We start from the raw sequence: 23,909 nt of genomic DNA, 5'->3' as shown, positions 1-23,909 counted from the left end.
ACACAAACGAAATACCATTTGAGAAATACGGCACGGGACGACATTTATTGCATTCAGCGACTTAGCGTATTAGAACTGAGGCTCAGTATTTGCACTCCACAGTTATGCAGAGGAAATTAGCATTTTCAAAAGGTTACACAGACTTTGCTGCAATCATTCTTTATCATTTGGTCTATCCAAGAAAGGCAGGACACAGTTTCACTTGGGGGGGGTTGCCTTTCATCTCAACAATACTGTGTTACAGCAGCTTGACAACTCAACAAAAGCAGTAATTTCTCAGATTCATATCCTAAATGACATAATCTTAATTAAAGTACAACAAACGAATTACCACCTTGAGAGAGCAACAGTAACAACTGACTAAACAGCATGACACCACACATGCAAAAGCTACAAAGAGCCAACATGATACTCAAAGTGAAATCTGAAGCAGCTGCTGTGTTTTAAAATAATCAGTATTTTATGTTTGTTACCGATACAAAAACATCTCCTGGGCAGAAATGCAGAGATCTGCGTTTTCATTTCACATCAACTGTCCTTTCATATAAAACAGAGCCTGAAGAAAGGAAAAACAAGCAAAGGAAGAACCCCTCTGAACTACACTGGAAGGGTAACTCTTCTGCTGATACCATTTCTTTGGCTACTATAGAAGTTAAATTGCTGCCAGTAGAATTAGAAACATGCCGACACTACAGGTATACAGGATCTTCTCAGGGGCAGAATGGTAAAATTAAATGACAGCTAAGACGACGAGTTATTTCTCCACACAGCATGACGTATTTGTCATGAACTTCATTCATACGTGCCAGTCACCCAGTCGCAGTTCAAAGAAACCTAAATCACATTTCTACAAGCAGCAGCACAAGTGATTCACCAATTAGCTCTGTGCGCATCATTTCCAAGAAGGCAGACAGCCAAAAATGACATTTATGGCAGTGTAAAAATACTAGAGAATTACTTCAAGCACCAGCTAAGCATCCCTTGGAAACATTACACATGACTGCAAAAAGAAAGAGAACTCTCCAAGGTGATTGTATTTTTCAGACATGATAAAACAAGCTTATAAACACATAATACTGTAGCTAGCCTACGGCTCCTTCAGATTTCAGAACACTAATATACCAGTCACCTCTCTCATTCAATTTGGTTAACCTGAAGAGAAAAAAAAATAAAAATTGTGCCAACTAGCAAGACTACGGAGAGACCCCGAGTTATTTTTGTGAGATCTCACAAAAGTACTTTTTTTTTTTTTTTTTGGTCACCCATGTTTTTTTCTCTCCCATGTCCCTTGCGGGGTTCCGTACAAAAGCAACTTGTGCTGATCTTATCGACCGTACAGCTACAGAGAGACTCACTGGTTTATTTGGTGATCTGCAGTCATGCTATGTTTTTCTGACTAAATTTTAAATTACATCCATCATACCAAAAGTAATGGGTCAGATATCCAGGGAAAAAGGTGTTCAGTGGCTTCACCAAGCAGCTGATGGGTGACACCACTGCTGACATTAAACTGGACTGTATTGCATCAGCTTATAAACTTTTTCTTTTTTTTTTTTTTTATCTTTTCCTCACCCACACAGCTTGCATAACTAATCAATATAAATACTTTACATAGAACGAAGACAGGTAGGCCAGTGGTGTGTATGTGTGTGTGTTTTAAATAATTCAAATCTGATACATTCTAGCAGTGACATCTTCTGCTATTTCTGTGAGTAGCTCAATAAAAAAAGGCCGTGGTCTAGCAGAGCAAAAAATAAATAAATAAATAAAAATGCAGCAATTTCTTCCAGAGACAGCATGTCAATCTTCAAACAGCTGTTCAGAAGTCCTGGTGTGGTCTTTTTTTTTTGCTGTTGAAAAAAAGAAAAAAAAAAAAAGAGAAAAAAGAAAAAGACTAAGACTAGAAAACGAGGCCGACTACCTCAGTTCAAACCAGCCCTCTGAAGCGGTCTGAACTAGAGGAAACATCCACTGCACCACGATCTGTCAAAAATGAAACGAAGGCGTCACACTTCACAGGGAAACGGGATGGCAATATCCTAATGGTGAGAGAAGAAAGGTTTCATTCTGGAAACTTGATGGTATGAATCACAACTGCGGGAATGCAAGCGAAGCAAGCACCACAAAGCTCACACTACGCAAGGAGCAGCTGCTGATGCTGCCACTGAGGAGAGAGCTGAAAAGCTTCATTGCTATGTTTACATTCATTCATACATGGATTATTCTGGATAATCAGGCTATGCAGGAATGCTGGAAGCCTTTACAGCACAACACCTGCTCCCATCGGGCTTTATATGTGAGCAGGTTTTTCAGATTTTCTTTTTTTTTTTCCCCTTGAATTTCAGTGGTTGTTACTAAAAGCAGATGGAGAAATGTATGCTTTTAATACTGCTTTGTTAATAGCTTCATTGTTGCAACTTTAGTGCTCTCAAACATGAATATCATCCTTTAATAAATGCACTAAGTTGATAATGGCCAGCCTTAAATGAACAGATGTACCAGTGGAAAAGTGAGGCAGGCAACAACTGCAGGATGGTTTTAATAAAAAATGCAAAGCCATTCTTATCTAACAAATATGGACTCCAAACTTAGGTAGGACAGTTATTGTTGCCTCTGGTATTATAGTAATTAATTTTCCACACAATGTGTTGAGGTTCACTGGTCAGAATTTGGAGGTGTTTGAGTCAGTGAGGGTCAGGAGGTCACTGAGCAAACTGCCCTCCATCATGGACAACCCGTCTCACCCACTCCACTCCACACTGCTGAGGATGAGAGCTCCTTCTCCTCAGACTGATTCAACCTCACTGCCATAAAGAAAGGAAATCATTCCTACTGTTCTCCATAAACCTGTATAATAACTCCTTTCTGTGACGGGTGAACACACCTGTCAGGAGGTAAGATCCCACTGCTGTCCTCCAGATTCTCTTTGTGTACATATTCTGATTGATAGTGTATATATTACATATTATATCATTGATCAATGCAATTTGCACTACTCTAGTGTACAATGTGAGCCTTAATATAACTCTTCCTTACATACATTTTTATATTTTATCTATTTTTGTTTCTGTATGTATAGTTTTGCACTCATCGTTGGCACTCTCACTTTGATGTTTAGTTACTATAGATTGCATTTTTTCTTGCTGCTATAACATAATAATTTCCCTTGTGGGATCAATATATCTATCAATATATCTATCAAGAAAAATGCAATATTTGTCCCAGGTTACTTTAAAAAAAAAAATAAAATAAATAACTAACTAAAACCCTCCAAAAACTCATTTCTCACGGAAGCTAAATCAGGTTACCCAGTGGGTTCCAGAGCCAGGCCATCAATGCAGAGTTTGATTATAATGCTCCAAGGAAGGCCATTTGCTACAAACAACCAACCTGAACTGTGACCAGTGCCATCCAGTGACCACTCACACTGCAATGAATGAGCAATGAATTGCCCACACCAACACAATCTTCACCTCCAGCCAGACTAAGCTCCTGTCAACCTCTTCCTTAAACTGAAATTGAAGTTTGAGGGTTTTTGAGATGCTCACATTATCAAATCCTCATGTGCAAGTGGTAATTCTCGCTGGAGCACTAGAGACGGTGTCGTGCTGGCCAAGGAGACAAGCTGAAGTGCGATAATGGCCGAACTGAAATCAGGTGAAGTCGTTGCTTTTTATGAGCACAATTTTTGTTCGCCTTACACTGAAACTGCTTTCTAATATTGTGCCCTCCTCGTTAAGGCAGCAAAATACTTTTCGATACAACAGTCTAGTAAACCACCACCCACTATAATTTCAACAATAAATGTGTGTGTAAATGAAGGCATTGAAAACTACTATAAAAACAGGTGGTGAACTGAAATGAAGAAACCTGTACATTTCTGATTCTCCTATAAATCATGAAAACAATTATTCAATTATGAGCAATTATGGCATAATTACTTCTCTTTTACCATAAAGCCTTCCCCTAGTTGTGCAACCATCCAGCTATGCTCCTGCCAAGGCACTGCTTTCTCTGTGCAAAACTTCTTTTATGCAAATTGTGTGAGGGGAAAAATATAAAGGAGGACTTGAATAAATTCAGTCAGGAAGTCTTTATAACCCATGTAATGGTGTTTCTCTCACAGAAATCCACATTTATTTCACGTACTTATTCTTAATCCTTGAACCTGAAAAAGGAAACCGGGTCTCCCACTGGCATTTCTGATTCACATTCCTCCCCAGAGAGGGGAATAACCACAATACTGAAAGGCATGTGAACACACTGCAGCGCTCAGAGGTTCTGCTCGGTTGTTAATGGACACAGCTGAATGAGAAAAATCATACCGTAGCAGCAACCTGCCTCGAACGAAGTGGATCACGTGCTACGGACACTAACGCTGGCCCTCCTTTTCCACGACGCTTGGCCGGTTTAACTGCCATGACTGCAGTTTGCCTTATCAACTTATCTTTACTGCTGTGCAGCCATGCAGGTGATGTAGAAAAGATCCTGCTTTGTCTTTTGCGCTCATACGCAGCACGCACACACACACACACACACACACACACACACGGAGCTTTTATCTCATATGCACAAAGCCCACAGCAGAGTGCCTTTAAAAGCCACAGACTCTGAGAGAACAAGCTGCAGAAAGGCACACACTTCACGCATCAAAGCTTCCCACTGCAAGAACACAAACAAAAAAAAATAAAAACTAGAAAAACTACACCGGTGCAGTTCCCTTGAGCAAGATAAACTCATCACAAGTCAGGTGTTGTGGTCAAGTGCACACTAAGTTTCTCAGCAAAGAAAAAGGAAACACATCCCCCCCTGTTAGTGCAGTATAAATGAACCCAACACAACAACCTGGTGTGACAAAGAGCTCAGGCAACAGTTAATAACATATTCTCAATGCTAAGAGTTAATCAGGAACATTTTACAGTTCAGGAATTCAGCTGATGACTAACACTAATGGCTACTGCAGTTAACAGTAGGTGACCTTTAATTCCTCCTTCATCGCAATTACGAGCAGCTGATAACGAGGAGTACAAGGGGCAGAGTCAGTGTTCGCGCAGATAGCTGGAGAAGCAACAGATCATTTACAATGTAGGAGCTGTTGGTGCAGGACAGATAACCTACAACAATTTCCCATCACCCACCAATACAGACACATCTGTAATGTTTTAGATGGGACACCTTCTACTGCAAACATCTGTGATTTCCACTTATTAAAACCATTTCATCCATTCTGGTGATATGGCAATCCAGATGGCAAAAGCAGCCTGTTTAGATTCAGTTTGGGTGATATTTAAAATGAATAAATAAATAAAATCACACCAAAACCTGATATATTAACAAAAATGTGTGGCTGCATGTGTTTATGTTCACACATACATTTGTTACTGCATTAGAAGAAGAAAAAAAAAAAAGAAGTAGAAAAAGACCCATTTTGCACTGTTCTTGTTTTAACATCAGACAAAACCAGCAAACTCAGGTAAAGCATGACTTACAATCAGGGATGGCACGATACCACTTTTTTTATGTCCGATACCGATATTTTACATTTGGATATCGGCCGATACCGATATAAATCCGATATTTAAAATTGATCCAGGTATTTAAAAACATTAAAAAAAATTTTTTTTTAAAAAGAAGTCAACAATCTCTCAAGTCTTTTAGTTGTCCCACATACAAGACTAAGGACCAGGGCGGGCAGAGCTTTTTAGGCAGTGGCACCAAAGCTCTGGAACTGTTTACCACTCCAGCTCCATTTAGCTGACTCTGTGGCATCATTTAAAAAATAGTTGAAAACTTTAACCAGGCTTTCTGGTTTCTGACTTTATTTTTATTCTTTTAATATGGTAATGTTATTATGTTTTTAACAGTGTTTTCTGGGGGTGGGGGGGGTGATATTGTGTTTTAATTATTTCACAGCGCTTTTCTGTCTGTGAAAAACGCTATATAAATAAACTTTACTTACAACAATAACTATCACCTGAATCCTGTTGCTTCTGTGTGAGAAGGTGATACTTATGGCATGTTGCAAATTTCAGTAGGGCTGCAACTATCGATTATTTTAGCAATTGTGTATTCTATTTATATTGATTACCCAAGTAACTGGATAAGAAATACTTTTTTTCATATTAACAGTTCATCTGCATATTTTAACTTCCGTACTGCAGTTTTTCCCTGTGTGAAACAAACAGGGTGGATGGAGCAGCTACAAAGTTCTCTTTTCTTCACTTACTGATCAGGTAGTTGATGAAGGATCTCCAGCTGTTTCCCAGTAAAGGTTTAATGGAGGTTACAGGGACGAAAAGGCTTCTTTTGGACACTAGAAAAACATTTCCTTCTGCTCCATCTGAGCTCACCGGCTCCGCCTCTTTCCGCTTGTGCAGACAGACTGCACGTAAATCAGCCGACTGCTGCTGTTGCGTCATCAGTGTTCACATGAAAAACTAGGGGCTGCGTGAGCGCAATCTTGTAATGCTTTATATTTACAAGCATTCTCCTAAATACGTTTCTACTGCAGGTCTATATTTAGTCACAAATCAGGGATTAAAGTATCAAAAATATTTTGACGGGGAAGGGGTCCTTCCGGTACCGGGCGGTCACCAGTGCTAATAGCTGCGCTCGCTAGCAGTATGTCCGGGAGCTGAAGTAGAGAAAAAAATAACAGCTGATTCTCACACAAACACACAAACAAGGCAGAGAGCGGTGGAGGTGGAAAAACATGTCAGCGATGATCGCTCAGTGTCAAAGGGAATCCGTCGCAGCGACGGAGGATCTGAGGGGGTTGTTTTCTAACTCCTGATCCCCCACTCCATTCCAGTAGGTGGTGGTAATGCAGCTCTAAGCTGGTTTGGCCAATCGCAAACCCACAAGAAGAAGAAGACGACCGAGCCCTGTAATGCAGCTAATGTGAGCGAAACGTTATTTAATGTATCGGATTACATTTTTTTATTTCTTTCCGATATCAGATCCAGTAATTTAGGCCAGTATCGGACCGATACCGATACTGAATATCGGATCGGTGCATCCCTACTTACAATCTCAAGTGTTCTCTAAGCTTTGAGTGCTAATTTGGGCAGTCAGATTATGACTGACAGCTGCACAGAGAGAGAGAGAGAAAAAAAAAAACCACACTGTCTGTATTTGTATTGTGTGTAATCAGAGAGTGGTAGTTTATACTAGCATCTGTCAATCTGTGCTCATTTATAGTTTTTTTTCCAGCCATCAGTGGCTGTTACATTTTGTCACAACAGATATATTAATCAGTGTCAGGAAGGTTTAGTCTGTATTATAGTCAGAACAAAACAGCTGAAATAGACAAATGCTCCTCTTGTCTCATTCTCAGACCTGCTATATCACAGTATAGCATGAAATCTTTCCTTATTGGGTTTGCAGAACCACAATATGTTGCCACAGGCTGCCGCTGGCCTGTAGCTGCACTTCAAGAACTCTGGCTCTCAAAAAAATAAAGAGGGAAAAAGAAAAAAAACAGGTGGGTGTAACATATGCTATTAAATGACTGTGTTGTATCCAGCACATCTAGCAACATGACACAGTGCCAGGAGTCCACAGTTTTACATTGGCTTGTACTGCGTGGTGAGAATCTCGCTCACAGTTTTCAACTCTCATCTGAAGCTCAACACAGCAGAAAGGAAGGAGGCCCCAACAATGCCTCCATGACTTTTACAGGCTCATTACCTAATGATTGAACTCAGACAGCAGAATTAGTAAAATAAAAAGGAAGAAAGTCAAATGAATCAAACCCTCTTTTAGAGCTGTATATCTACATTAATTCACTTAATTCATAAGGAATAACTCAATTATTCATTTGTTTCTGTGCCTAGGTATTTTAAAGTTTGTGACACAGGTTTTCTGCCTGTGTTTAAAATGAACAAAACTTTAGCATCATTGATGTTCGTCTCACAGACGTGTCACCCTCTAAACACTGAATCACCGAGATAACACGTAGATCCTGTTGTCCATAATTTCCCAAGGTTTAAAAAGTTGAACTAAAATAACTTTCATTTTATGGTCATTTTCATTTTTTTTTTTTATAAAAGTTTTATCTCTTATAATGAGAAAGAACACAATTTGTCGGGTGGGCGATAATGGGGGAATTGAGTGACTGGATTGATAGAGAGTCAAAAATTGTGTCATATATTCGCATATACCAATCAAATTTAAAGCTATCCACGGACAACAGTGATTTGCTTCTTACTGCAACAAATGAGGATGTTGTGTCTTTTTTGTGAGTTAAATAGTGTTTCCCATGTTGAATTCAAGTGGCCTGCAAATCCACAATCTAGACCGTTCAGTTTGGCACTAGTTGTTGCCATCTTCTGTGCAAATTTGATATGAATCAGACTGGTAGTTTTGGTTTGATAACACACCAAAAAGCAACACCCCATCCCATGTCCCCGTCCCCACCCCCCCAGGGGCACAGTAATAATAATGTAAACCACAGTTTCTGGTAAACCTCTGAAAAAGGAAATCAGAATATCTGACCAGTAGTTAGTGTGACTTTATGTATATTTAAAGCTAGATTTATGATAGAAATAGGCCACTAAAAATAAATAAATATGATACATTCTACATAAAACATTAGAGTGCATCTTATTCTCTGTGAGGCTCAGCACGGTGCAGTACAGCGCTGGCCTTAAATTAGCATCCAGGGATTAGCTTAATCATCTGAACATAAAAAAAGCGGCTTCATAACCCACGTGGCTGTAATTAAAAGCCTGACTCCCTGCTCTGTATCCACAGGCTTTCGGCTGCACCTGTCCCTCTTTTGGCTCCTTGCGCTGATCTGGGGCAACAGATCCCTGACAGGCATACAGAGCAGCTTCTGCATGCGCTCAGTCTGTGCCGCAGCCAGCAGCGACTCAACGTGTGCCTTGTGTGAGGAACCTGGGGAGGAAACACTCTCCAACAAAGTCAGACTGTGAACAAACACCTCTTTTACCCGCTTGCTCTGCCTTTTTCTCCTGAGGTGTTTCATCCCCTCCCTTCCTCCTTTTCGCTCTCAGCTCTGAGTGATAAAGTACAACAACTTAAGACTGCAGTGAGTAACTCCACTTGTCTTTGCAAATGACTTTCACCCCTCAGTCTCCCTCATTTCCAGAGGCTTAACACATTAAAGATAAAATCTCATTTCCCAGTCTAGCAGCAGAGCTAGCCCGCAGCTCAGTGAGACTGCATCAGGTACTGATGTTAAGAGCTTTTCTCCTGATCACAAAATCCTGCAGCCGGGTGATTCTCTCTAATCTTGCTGTGACCACATCTCATGTTACAACTCACTGCATCTCTCTTACATATTTTGCATTTCATCTAAAATTTCAGCTTTTTGCAGAGCAGGAGAAAAAAAAAAAAAAAAAAAAATGGAGCTGTATGAAAACATCACAATCACATTACAGTGTTTGCTGAAACAAGCACTAGATGGATCGTGCTATTAATTAATTTCCAGCAGAACAAGCAGAAAATTTTAAACATTCTCAGTTCCCATCTTTTCAAAAGCAGGATGTGCTGCTCATCAGTGTTATAGAAAACAGCAAACCATCCAATTTTTGTACTCAATCCAGTATAAGAAGTCACATCTTCCCACAGAGGATTCAGATAATTGGCATATTTTTTGGTGCTGGTTGATATTACACCATCTAGTCAATGAATCAAAAAGAGCAAATACCTCTAGCACAATTTCTTGCATTTTGCCTAACTTGTGTTGATCATCCATGGGTATGAGATAATTAATATTATTCATTATTATCTTTCATTTTTGTTATTTTAACATCTGTGCTGCTTTGTATTTTATCACCCTCTATGAGTTTTACAACCTGGGACAGGTGTTTGATTGCCTGCACTTCCAACACACTTTATGTATTTATATGTATATATAAAGAGAATAACCCCTGATATATTTATATTAGACCAATCGACTGACCAAAAACCAGAATCAGCTGATTTTCAGTGTTGTTGGCCCAGACCGTGGAGGCACCTGTGCGAAAATATCCCAAACACTAAACATGGACATTTTAAAGACAGTAAGAGAGGAAAAGCAGTTAAAGCTAAAGCTAGCCAGAGCTCAGAGGCAGCCACAAGCCAGCAGCCTCGGTATGAACAGTCAAAGCATCACAACAATTACGAGGAAAATTATGGAGAGGAGTGAAAAAGCGAGAAGGGTTGGCATCCTAGGAAAGAAGTAACTGGCTTTTGTTTTGTTGCACAAATCTGTTGCGTCTGCTTTTGTTTTGTACGGTGAAAAATGTCAAAATGCTATAATTTAGCGAAGTTTAGGGGAAATTCTAAAGCTCGATAATTTCTTTCATTACGAAAATAAAATGATGCATGGAAAAAAAAATTTGGTTTGTCAGTTCTTAGAACGACGAATCAGCAAAAATCCAGGTACACGCACACAAAAACAGTTTCAACCAAGAAAGCTGCAATCAGTGCTTCTTTAAATGATTAAAGTTTACCTGTCACCAGTACCGGTTATGTCACATCCATTTTTATGCTGTTGATAGCATGATTAAGAGCAAAGATAGTTTAGCAGTTAAATAATTTTTTATAGTGACAATGAATTCTTTCACCAGAATAAAACACTTCTTAAATAACAAAAACAAATACAGGTATTGGCTACAAGCAAATTGAAACTTTAAATATTAGAATTAGCACAGAATGCTACAATCGATCCCTCCCGACTTGCAGCTCAAATACTAAAGAATCAAATAAAGTAACAGATATCACATCTCTTTATGACAGATTCTCTAAAAAGTTGGTACCAGGTGGAACCAAAATGCAGCACAGGGTTCAAGACAGAAAATTTTTTACAGGCCGGCGTGATCATACGACGGTGGTGGATGTCCCAACTGAATGTACCGAACAATCACTTGTTAATGCTATTGGACGCGGTGCTAGCTAACTGTTACAACAGCGATCTGTTCTGGTAGCGAACTGCTGAAATTCTCAGCCGGGCGATCAACCAACTGGCTAGAACCCTGCAGCACATTTGAGTTTAGGCTCTAGCTACACCCGCCGGACCGCCCGACAAGTCTTTTTGCAAATAAAACCAGAGGATTTACACTTACATATAATGCATTCAATGTGTCCCAGAGCGCTGTATCCTTCCTCTAACAGGTTCACAAAAATCGCGTAGAAAGCGCTAACAACAAAACGTTAACCATGCGCTTTACCGTGTGCACTAGCATGTACAGCTATGGCATTTCTGTATCTAGCATAATATGTAGATACAGAAAACGGTTTTCAATCTCTTTGTGGGTTAGTGCACTCTTTAGCTACCTTATGTAGTTACAATGGATTACCATATTATAATTAGGGTTCTGAAGGTTCTATTGATGTATAGTGAGTTGAAATATTCCACAGCATGGTACTACAGCATGTATAACTAAAGATATGGTCTGGCGGACTTGTTCTATTATAGGTCTCAAAGGGCTACAAGATACTTCCAGTTTAGAAGTACTGGGAATTTACTCAACTGCTCAAGTCTTTGAACTTGGCAGCATTTTTTTAAAAACACAACCGAACAGTCCAAATTACATAAGCAGTTAGATGATGTCAGATTATATAAAACTAATTATTTTAATGTGAATGTAAGCAAACATACATGAAATGTTAATAAGATTCCTAATTGCAAAAAAAAAAAAAAAAAAAAAAAAGACAACAGTAAGTTCTGTAGGTCAAAGGTACTTATTTTTATCGTTTTTTACATTCAAATTATCAGCAATTAAGTTGGTGAGTGCAATAAAAATGCACTGATGAGCTCTTATTTTCACCAAATCCTAATGTACAGCTGCGTGCAGTGTAATGAACTCTCAGCGGTTATCATAAACCATGTTAAATTGTCTTAATCCTACACTCACAGCCCCTCTAATTGCTCTTAACCTCACAGGATTCAGCACGTTGATGTGATTTCCTTAATTGCAGAGAGCTTGCATTTCCTACACTTGTTTGCTGTCAAATAAAGAAATTCAGTGCAGCCTAAAATTACTCCCAATTCCAGAAACATGCCTGGAAGGCCAGTCGTGTGTGTGTGTGTGTGTGTGCGCGCATTTGTGGTGCAAGAACATGTGTTCCAAGGGGTTCCAAGGGTAGCCTAAATCCATTCAATTTCAATTTTGTTTCTGTACACTTTGGATTCATATTTCCTGTAGGCGCAGCCTGGAGGTTCCCGAGCGCTCTGAAATCACTGCTTGCTATTGGCATGAAACATCATTCCCTCTCTCCCACATAACGTCAATAGAGCAGAAAAGAGAGATTTTTCACAGGACCAAAGGCTAAACTCTTATTCAACTTTAATGTTTATCAGAATAGCAACAGAGGAAGCAGACATATAGCTGCAAGTCAAACAGTTTGAGGAAAAGCAGGGACCAGACCCTACAGACTGTAGCAAGGCATCAGAATGTGGGGCATTTAGATGACATTATGTGTCTAGTTGGCCCAGATCCTGGATTTTAGTTTTGGAGATGAGAAAAATGTCAACTCTTACTTCTACACTTCTCCTTATAGAAGATTCAGCTGCCAAAGGAGATATCATTTATTTAACATGTTATGTTTTTCAAGTAGCTGCATAAGTAACACCCACATTATGCTAATATGTACAGAAAGAGCCTCTGCGTACAATATGCTGCTATAAAAAATAATAATGTGGGCTAAAATGCAATTTCTCAATTAAAATGATTTCATTAGGTCCAATTGTGCCTCTGTGAAGCTGCAGCTACACAACAGCCTGCATGAGTTCTTTGTAATAAATAAAAAGCAGATAAATAAAGCATCAAAGGTTTGTTTATTTCCCCCAAAAGTACAAATGTCAGACATTCAGTGTTTTTCAAGGCCCATGGGAAGCCTGGAGGACAGGAGGGTCAAACAAATATCTGATTTGCATTGTGACTGTGGGGTAGGAATACATCACAAGCAGACAGCCAGGGAATTCAAAATCAGACTGAAGCACTGGGGGCATTTACACAGAAACTAGTGCGCGCTTGAGTAATTTGTCCGGTAAGCTGTGGTTCAACAATCTGCAGTTTCAAAAAATAAAAATCAAGAGATGTGCAATATTTTTTCCCCCCCGTTAGGATTTCTCCTTTTCTCGAGGCGTTCTCCATAAATGTCCTTGTTTACGATGAGCTCTGCTCATTAATAAGACGAGACTGTCATTGACTGACCTTCTACTGACTGTAAAAGTAGTATATGCAAGTGTGTGCGAGCACCAGGATGTATGTGAGTCAAGGAGTGCGCTGCACATGTGTCAGAGGCGAAATGCACAAGGTCCTGCAGTGATGAATGAACAGTAACCCACCCTATAGTGTGTGGCTCATAAATGTAGCCTCCAGTGTACAGAAGCCAGTATGATTCTCATTTCTCTGTGACAGGGCCGTGAATCTTGGCCAACTTTATTTCCAAGTGTGCACTTTATCTTCTGGATTTTTATCAGAACTGATTGCATCCAGTTAGCAGGAGCCAGCAAGACACCCCGAAAATAGAACCTGACCTGGGACTACTTAAAAGTATATAAAAGTTGAATCTAGTTTTAAGCTAGGTTGGGCTCCAATTTCCCCCAAAAGTCAGCAATGGCTCCAATGATCTTTGAAAATTTTTAATTACTGTATATTCAGTGACTGTGTAGTGTAATGGTTTACACACTCGCCTAACCAGTGAACCCAGGATGAGACAAAAATCCCTTCAAAGGTCATCTCCCCTTTTAAAAAAATAAAAAATGCCAAATCAAACATGCAGAGCTGCCTGCTCGTGCGTGAGGGAGCAGCTGAAACAAAGTAGCTACTACTGTAAATTGTGATATGTTTACAATATGTTTTCATACTGTATTTATAATTGTCTAAAGAGCCGATTTAATCACTATATTAAAATGTAGTCATGCTGGTAATGAAAGTGTTAACTCTGATAGCTGCCACAGTAACACAGCAACAAATAGCCGACGTATCGGGTTCCCCAATGCAAAGCAGGCAAAAATAACTAGGATTTAACCAGAAATGTATAATGTAGCAGAATTATTTGCATGTGTGGGGAGAGTTTATATCAATCTGAATATCCATAATCAGGTTTGTAAATGTGTAAATGAGTTTGCAAATGTGCACCCACAGCTCAAAGACCTCCTTTAAAGCCAAGGCGTGAACAACAGATGGCCAAGCCCCCCCACCCCCACGTATCCACCGACAGAAACCTCGTTACAAAATTTACTTCCTCGACATGGACCTTTTGGTCATTTTGGCTCGAGCTGAAGTAAACGGGTAATGAGTCATGGCTTTTTCAGGAAAGAAAACTTCCACTGGAAAAAAAAAAAAAAAAAGCATTTGCACTAGACAAAATGAGAGCATCATTGTGAAAAATGACTGCAGCAAAGTAATATATTTATCTCAGTCATCCTGACTTGATATTGACAGCCAGAACTGCAAAATGGAAACAAGTACTGTTAATTTCCCATGATATTGATGCACGCTGCAGCCCGAAGTTGTAACACAAATCTCCAACAATATTAAAACAAAACTGATGAGCTCTATCAACGACACTGCCCTTTCCCCGAGTAAGAATACACTTCATCACTAGCAGTAAATATTGACAGAGGGCAAAACTATTTGTGAACATCTCTTCCAGCTGACCAGCTGTTTCCAGTAGTTGGACTAACTAAGTAAACATGGGATGCGTCTCCCATCATAATCTCTATAAAACAGATATTGGCAGAGGAAAATCTGACACTCTTTTGTACCAAAGTTTTCTGTTTGTGGTCCTCTGTAGTCCCAGCGGTACTGACCAATGATATCTGGGAAGACTGTCGATGGTCTTTGATTACCTGCTTTCATCGTCACACTGTATCAGTGAAAGGTGCAAAGAATGGGAAGTCTTGGCCTGAACACAGTTATCTGTGATATAACAGCTGGACACATCAGAAGCACTGAAAGCCTGGCAGCAGCAGCCCCACTCATTAGACGATCAGTGGGTTTCTGAAAATTTGTGGGTAGCGCATGGTGCAGTAAATAGCAGTGTCGCCTCACAGCAGAGTTCAAACCTGCAGCTGGAGCCTTCCTGTGTGGAGTTTGCATGTTTTCTTTGTGCCTGAGTGGGCTGTAGCTGTGAATGGGGCTCTGTCTCTCTCTTTTAACTCTGTGATGAACTGGTAACCTGTCCAGTGTGCACTCTGCTTCTCGCCCTATAACAGCTGGGACAGGCTATAACACCTGTCCAACATTTGCACATCAGTCTAATTTATGTCCACCAATAAAGGCTGGACATTGTGCAGCTGTCCCATGTGTTACTAACCATCCTTTCGTTCAACTACAAGAGGTGACATTTGAAGATTCATTTCAAATTAACTCATTCAGATTCACAATGAAGCTCAGGCTTCAGGCTGCACCATTTTAGACATGTTTTTTTTTCTTACTCTCACCTCTATATAACATCAATAAATGTGGCCATCTCAGGCACACACCTCTGGTTGTAACCACAGAAACACCTCCCACCTGTTTGCTAAGGGAAGCCAATCAGAAGAAAGTTAGCCTTAGAAGGGGAGCAGTGAAACCTTGTTTCAGACACAGTGGAACTGAGGGGCTGCACTAAGCCTGAGTATAATTGTATAATTTGTTCTCTTAATGATGTGAAGTACAGTAGCAGTCAAAGGTTTGGACACATTGTCCAAACTTTTGACTGCTACTGTACTTCAGGTCAAACTACAGTAAATATGAAAATATGGACCTAAAAATAAGAAGCACTCAGTAAAACACAAACCTCCACCAAGGCAGCTCACTCTTGGGGGAGTATTTACTTTTAAAGGCAATCATATTGTATTTTGTATATATTATTGATTTATTTATTATATAATGTTATAGTACAGTATTTCTAACTAACTAGGAAGCTCATTCTCTTTCTACTGACCTTATTTTCTTTAAAGTGGAATTCTAAGCATAGTTTTAAAGATAAAAAGGTATTTTATGAATGTTTGACCTTATTTGATCTTGAAGAAGCAGTCAGAGGTCCAAAGAATCCCTATATAGCATCCCCTGTATGCTGTCAATACAAACAATGGCAGCAAGAAACAGTTTTACATAACTCTATACAGCACTATTATCACTTTGACCTTCAAGGCAATAGATTGATTTGAAGGTCAAAGTCAGAGGTCAAATGTGACCTGATATTTTAAATCTTTATATAGCACTTTCTATATGTTGACAATACACACCACACTTGTAAGAATCATAGTTTCTAAGTTATTAAGCTTTTTATCAGTTTTGGACCAATAACTCATGCAGCTGACCTTCAAGATCTTGATGGATGTAAGCCAGATTTTTTATGGACTGTTAACATGACCCCACTCTGCACACGTTTATCAGAATCCATTCAAAACCCATTTACGCCATCGTGTTTGTAGACAGAATGACACGCACGCAAGCACTACCAAATGTAACAGTCTCTTTAAGAGCCGTTAAATATCAGACAGCTAGATTTGAATGGTTTAAAAAAATATTAAAGACCAGACCAGACCAAAACTCTGCTTATGGAGGAATTTCTTCTAAAATAGCAAATGAGTGACTACAACTGAAAGCCTCTTTTTTTTTTTTTTTAATTCCACACTAATTCCCACTGTTCTCATTTTCTCTAACCTCCACTTAACCTGAACTGCTGGAGCAGGTAGGAAGAAGCTGCTGAGCCACCTCTGCTTCAACAGGAGTCCCTAATATGAGCCAGGAAATGTGCAAATTACCTTTCTGTCACTGTCACAGTGGGAAAGAGCTAAGCCAGCTTGTGTTTGCTAGAGCAGCGTGAACTACTCATTCAGAGACCATATGCATGGGCACATTACAGCTAACACTATGTGTACCTGATGTATCAGACAGAATTATATTAGCAGGGTACAGAGATCAGCGCCATGGAGAAACTTGTCTATCTACATCTAAGACAGGGCATCAGAAAAGTGGAGTGAGTACACCTTGGTAAACTAGTTAGAGCATTTTTTTTTTGTGCGATCAAATGTTCTATTATTGGTAAAAGTTGGCCTCATTCTTCAAATCAACCCGTCTCTCTCTTATCAAACCGTTCTGGCGGTTGACAGCTGTTATCACACAGCTTCCTAATATGTAACAGGCTTTCCCTGCCTTGCGGACGTCCTTTAATCCCCATTCAAAACATCTCTTTGTCATTTAAGATATCAAATACAAACTTGAGCGGGGAGAAAAAGTAATCCGTGGAGATCTGTGCAGAATAGACTGGCTTTATCATTCCCACAATGCAGTGTTATTCATGGATAACAACAAGACACAGAAGAGACCACTGTGGACTGATGATGGGGATTTACTAACATACATATTCTAAGCTGCCATTGTCTACCAAATGGGGTCCGGTTTTAATTTTCTTTAATTTTCTCAAAAAAAAAAAAAAAAAAAAACTGTGGGCCAACATCACGTGCCCAGCAACACCTCGGACCTCTCATTTATTCATTCCTTTATAACTTATGTCAGCGCTTAAAAATCCAACCGTTAGCTCCAAAAGCTTTTTACGCTTCTACACTAGTACAAAAACATTCTGCTGGCTGTTCAGACAAATAAATTCAAAACTCCTGTGAAAATGGGGGAAATTACTGTGATGCCTTCAATGAAGCAAATGCGACACCTTTCCTTCTCCGTTAAAGATCTAGACTTGGGGGTTGAACGACTGGACTTTCAGCTGATTTTGTAGTTTTAGTTTTATTTATGGTCTGCATCCCTGATAATTCATCTTAGTTAAATCTGTTTAATTCACATTGCCACTTGATTCCAGTGCACAGAGTGCGGCAATATTAAGCACGTTCTTTTACTGATTAACATCACAAAACAGGAAAGTGCATGAATACCAGTCAGGCCATCTTTAATGGTTGCTGTCCAATCGATTGGCCTAAAAAGCAATTTCAATTACAACAAAAACTGCACATGTAGCTTTGCAACCTGATCAATTAATAGCATGTTATCCCCACCTGATTATTCAAAGCAGAGGCAGCCATCAGCCGATTGCTTAGTTTGGGTTCTTCAGCCTGCCGGGTTCATCCAGTTTACAAGCAGAATAAAATCATAATAGGTCATTGGTTATTGTTTTTACCTGTGTGAATATACTGGTAGTTACCAGCTGCTGAACTGGCAGGGTCTGGTTGAAAATTATCCAATACTATAGGATACAAATGCATAATGTAAGAGAAAATAGCATGTACTATTAGGGGTGCGATGGTGGAGTATGAGTACCCAACAGATTGGTACAGTCTGAAATTAAGTCATCTTTGGTGTTCCAGCCAGTGTTGCAGTTGTTGTCAATCAGCTAGAACATGCTTAAAAGCAGGGTAGACTCAAACTAATGCTCTGGATGCTCAGCAGCCTGCAACTTCACTCACAAAGGACCGGTGACGTTCAAGAAGCTCCCACATAGCTGTGTGTTGGTAGTTCGTAGGTGCCAATTAGCATGTGACCAATGTGTAGCATCACTGCCGTTGAGCTACGCGCTGTTGGCTTTTACGACTGCACCTCTCCACAACCTCTGCGTTGGTTGAATTCTCATAATAAAGAGTAAAGCAAATGGGCACCAACGTGGGACTATAAATCCTGCATTAATCAGACTTCCTAAGCAGTGAGAATCTACGACGACTCCTCACAGAGGTGACTCAAAGAGTCTGTTACAGCTCAGCTCCAAAACCACAACATAAAGTGGAACCTGACAGTTTGCAGAAACATTGGTTTTTAATTTAAATTACTTATTAGGCAAAAAAAAAAAAAATACAGCAGAGAGCATGACGAGGTCTGGCAAGAAGTGGCGTCTACTCCTCCAAGCTAACCTCAGGTGTTGCAGCTGATGAGGTGTTGATAAAGGCATGCCCTGCACTGCCACTGCAGGGATAATTAGGTGTTGCAGAGGGGCATAACAAGCCCTCATAACAAGGGCCTCACACGCAGCAACAGCTCTCAGTCAAAACTGTGTACCTGCATTTACGCAGACCACTGCAAACGCTCCCCTCCAGAACAGGTCAGTTACCTGTAATAGAAGTCATTCACTGCACAATAAAAAGGGGTGTGTCAGCAAGTACACAACCACAGCAATTAAAGAACAATGCAAAATTGTTTTTACATATACAGGCAACCATTTAATATGACTAACAATTTATTATGTGTGTGTCTATAATAAACACCCAAAGTAAGCCTGAAGAGTAGCACTGATGCTAACCACTGCAGCTACTGCTAAATACCTCAGTCTAACTTTATGAGCTCATCTGAAACTCAAATACTGGTTTGTGTTTCACATGAGCTGCTGTCAATGAGCTCCTGTGGAAAAACCTGAAATTCCACCTGATAGTGAGGGCCCAATAAGAATGTCGTCGCTGAAAACACACAAATGTGAAAGCGTTAGAGAAAACAATGTTTAGCCAAAAATATGAGCAACTCGTGAAAATGCCACAGCGCTAGAAATGCATAAAAATACTCAACACTGCACTTTCTTTTGGTCTTTACCTGCAACACATCAACCAAGTGTGACAGCTGTCAAAACAAGAAGAGACACACACACACACACACACACACACACACACACACACACACACACACACACACACACACACACTTCTGCCTTTGTTGGATAAAGCAAAGTGCAATTAAAATCAAAACTTGTTAGACAATTTAAAAATAAAATATATTGTATTTGCCTGAATATTTTATTTTTTCTGACTGGAAGAGTCTTTGAGGATTTTCATATATTTCTTATGATTGGCTGCCAGTGGAATTCTTGAAAGAACAAGAACATGCAGAAGCTCACCAATGAGTAAAATTTGCAAATTTGGCACAATTTCTCGCCAATTTTCTATCACACCACAAGTATGTATCTGGTTTCCAGCATGGCAAATCTGAGGAGGTTTCAGGTTTTATGTCACTCTAATTTGAGCATATTTAGGTGTAATACACCTTGTTGGCCAATACACAACAATATGAAGCTGGTACCTCGAGCTCTGGGAAAATAAGGAGGGCATTTATTTTTTTATAATCAGAAAACTAACCTGCAGGCTGTCTTGTTTTGCTACATGTGTTTATATACGGCTAAATATTGGGGCGGGGGTTTCATAATGAAAAATATATGTTATGGCATGAAGGACCCTGCCTGGTTATAAAACTAATAAATATATTTTTTTAAATGACCATGTGAAGGTAACACATCCGCAACAAAGTAACCATTCGCTGCACTTTTACCCGTGACCCGACGCCTGTCAACCTGTGAACGCAGCACAGCGAGCTTCACATTTTTAACAACTTCCTGAAGTCTGTGTTATTGTAACTTTAGTGCCACGCTTAGGTCCGGGTTAGCTACGTGGCTTCCCGTTCATCCTGGTCGCACTAACCACTGGCTTGCCATGCTAAGACAGTGCTAAACCACAGTCGATCTTGCAAATCATGTTACACACACACACACGCACAGCATGGGAATGTAGCTAAAAGGTTGATTTATCGGGGTTAAACCTTCCGAGGCGAGAACAGGGGCATTGTGAAGTGTGCACTCAGCCGAATCTCTGCCTCCACACTGCGAACAAACTCTCATTTGAAGTATTTCTCACGGAATACCTACACCGCCGTCACACGGCGAGACAGCCGCTGCGGCCGAGCCTCCCTTACCTGTATCAGGGGGATGCCGCCCGGACCGTCCACTGTGTCGGGCGAGTTGTCGAAGACTCTGTCCTTGTACAAAGACCACAACCCGACATTTGGGAGGAAAAGAAGAGCCGCTATGAGCAGCCCAGCGAACTGCAGCAGCCGCTTCTCTTTTCGCCTCATCTCTCCGGGAATAAGCGCGTGAAGCAAGCGAGGTGCAAACTAGCGAGTCCCGATCCCCCCGCTTTTCCAAGCGGAGACAACTTTCACTCCGACAGTGGAAACCGACACCGGCGCTGTGACGCTCCTCGGCTGGGAGCTCCGCCGCTAGGGGGAGTGAGGAGTTAAACCGGAGCGGGGGAGGAGGGGAGGGGAGCTGGAGGTTCAACCACGAGGACTTTTTTTTAAGTGTTATTTTTGTATAGGTTGAAACAACTCTTTATGCTATAGTAAGTCTCCGTTGCGTACTTACAGCCAACAGAGTGGAGCTATATGGAGCTACAGCATGATCACACTGTCTACGAGCACCCCATAAAGTTCTCCAAACCACTGACGGCTTGTGCTGCCTTTAAATACGCCTCGTAAATGTGCCGAGCTCGAGGCGAGTTTACTGCATTCTACTAAACTCTTTTTGTACTGCAAATTTAAACGTGTTAGCACACATATGGAAACCATATCTGAGCTGTTTTGAAACACTTTGGGGCGTTAGCTTATGCATGTGAAACTGAGAGATTATAAGCACGTGAACTTGAAACCTGCAGCACCTGATGTTGAAACTGGACAGTGCGGATCACTGCTAAAGCTGCTGTGACACTAAATCCGTTAACTAATTTCTATTTATGAGCCAAAAACTACAAGATTAGAAAGTCATTTTAAGTTTGGAGAGAGGAAGGAACTTTTCAAAAATAATGGCCAATCAACTTGGCAAATGAGCCTTGCTTGAGACGTCAGCCACTTTTCTGTGGGAGTTAAAATGTGACCATAACATAGCCAGGGCACATTCAACCGCAGAGGGAAGAAATACTCATTTAATGATTTAGTATGTATAAAAATAAATGATATGACTCACATGGTGTGACCTTCTGAATCACCAGATCTCAACTCAGCTGATGGCCATTGGGAATTTATGAAGCAGCATTAATTTAGGTAATACCTAACATCTAATGATGGGTCGTCCTAGTTCTGACATTGCTCTGAAATTGTTTTCAATTCACCTAGAGGGCGCTTGGAAGATATTCTTAAATGACTGTCAGTGAATGAAGCTAAATGGCTGAAATGTTTTCATACTTCTGAAGAAAAAAAAAAAAAAAAAAAAAAAAAATATATATATATATATATATATATATATATATATATATATATATATTTCCACAGTTGCTGTGGAAATGGACCGGTATTTTTACAGTGCTTTCTAGTTTTACTGACTACTCAAAGCCTTTTAGACCACAAGCCACATTTAGCCATACATAGACCACTTTATTCTATACACTTAAGGCACTTAACTGCCTCCGTGGACAATTTCGAATCACCAATTTGGCAAACTGGGAGGAAGCTCGAGTACCTGGAGGAAACTCATGCAGGCACAGGCAGAATACACAAACTCCACACAGAAAGGCCCGAGCCAGGGTTTGAATCAGGAACCTTTTTGAAGTGAGGCAACGATGTGCACCACCATTTCACTGGTAGTGCGCATTGTCACCTCATACCAAGAAGGCTCCATGTTTAAACCTGCTCGCCGGCTGGGGCCTTTCTCCAGCTTCCTCCCGCAGTCCAAACACATGCTTGTTAAGTTAACTGCTGTTTCTAAATTGGCTGTAGGAGTGGATGTGAGAGTGTGTGCTTGTCTCGCTCCATGTTTTAGCCCTGTGATGGACTGTCAACTTGTTCAGGGCGTAACCACCTTTTGCCCAGTGTCAGCTGGGATTCACTCCTGTGACTCTGAATGGGATAAGCAGTTAAGAGAATAGATGGATGTTTGTGCAGTTGATTTCACAGGCAGAACTTTCCAATTTTAGTAGTGTTTGTGAATACCCAGTGAGAGACGCTGATTGTTTTGTGCTTGACACTCAGCAGGGAATTACCCCTGTGCATTCCGTGATTCAAAGAATAGAAATACACTCCAAACAGCTATACTGCACAAAATCTGTTAAACCACAGATGTAGAGGTGGTAATTTCACACATCTAGGTGATTTGTGAAGCGTGTAGTTTATAACTATACAAAAAAAAGTGCAGATTAGAAGCCACTTTAACAACTTAAGGGAATGCTACAATAAGGGGAAAAAAAACGTAGCCTTTTAGAAACTGTTGACTTGTCTGCTCTGTTTTGTGCATGACAGCGAATACAAGCACAACTTCATCATATCGCAATAAAGAAGCTATTTACTGATCCAGCATGGTCCAAAACAACCTTTAGGCCCTTTAAAACAGCTGTGTTAGAGACTGCGGTAGAAGAAATTAAGCAACTGTGTCAGTGATGGAAACAGAAGCAGCCAGCACACCTATTTTAAAATACTAGGTGTGGTGGCTGCTGTTTACTATAATCTGTTGTGGGTATATGTGGGTGTATTTCAAAATATGTCTTGTTAGTAGAGAAAAGGCTACAAAATGAGTTTTCAAAGTACAAGCTTCCAAAGGCAAAGCCACATGCCCAGAATATCATTAATTATAAGAGTGTATTAATGAGCCATCCAAGGTGAAATTAATCAGCTATACTGCCATTGATTTTACCAGCCATAAATGACAACTAAATCAACTGCAGCTAATTAACATTGATTCTGTATGAGTTGGCTTAGTTAGATGTTTGGGTATGAAATGAACACAGTACAATAATTATCTTCTCCCCCATGGACACACCTACAACAAGTAATGAATGAACCTCCTGACCCACAACTGTATCTTTTTTTTTTAATTTTGGCAAATTGACAAATAAAACGTAAAAATCAGCAACTACTGGGAGAATATCTGTGGGCTGTTAACATCACATCTTTCAATACCTTTTCAGTCACTGTATATATGAACATACAGGAAACAAGCAATGATTTTCATGTGGGTTTACTGAAGAAAAAGCAGCCAGCTTGTGACTTGAACTTTGATCTTCTTGCCTGCATGTCTGTTGGGGTCAGTAGCATGAAATATGTGGCATCATGGCTGCCACAAGTCTCTTTTTGTGTCCTAGTGCTAAGCGTTGACATCTGTACAAAGGGCAAACTTGAGAATAATTCACCAGTTTAATTTAGTTTTAGTTTTAAAGGTTTGCATTGTTAGGGGCTTGGCCACGTTGACTAACAGTTGGCTGCTGATACACGTAG

At 40.2% G+C, this 23,909-nt stretch overlaps 1 protein-coding gene across 1 annotated transcript in view; it reads right to left on the bottom strand.

Moving 5' to 3' along the window:
• LOC115791775 (polypeptide N-acetylgalactosaminyltransferase 10-like) overlaps positions 1-20,929 on the bottom strand; it is a 122,586-nt gene extending 101,657 nt beyond the window's left edge. Inside the window, exon 1 of the mRNA XM_030746013.1 lies at positions 20,625-20,929. Within this exon, the coding sequence (XP_030601873.1) occupies positions 20,625-20,783 (159 nt within the window). The 5' untranslated portion in view covers positions 20,784-20,929. The remainder of the gene's footprint in view (positions 1-20,624) is intronic.
• Positions 20,930-23,909: the final 2,980 nt, after the last annotated feature.

The sequence above is a fragment of the Archocentrus centrarchus genome, chromosome 14 (genome assembly GCF_007364275.1).
Source record: "Archocentrus centrarchus isolate MPI-CPG fArcCen1 chromosome 14, fArcCen1, whole genome shotgun sequence".
NCBI classification, from domain to species: domain Eukaryota; kingdom Metazoa; phylum Chordata; class Actinopteri; order Cichliformes; family Cichlidae; genus Archocentrus; species Archocentrus centrarchus.
This window is presented reverse-complemented; position numbering and strand designations above follow the sequence as displayed.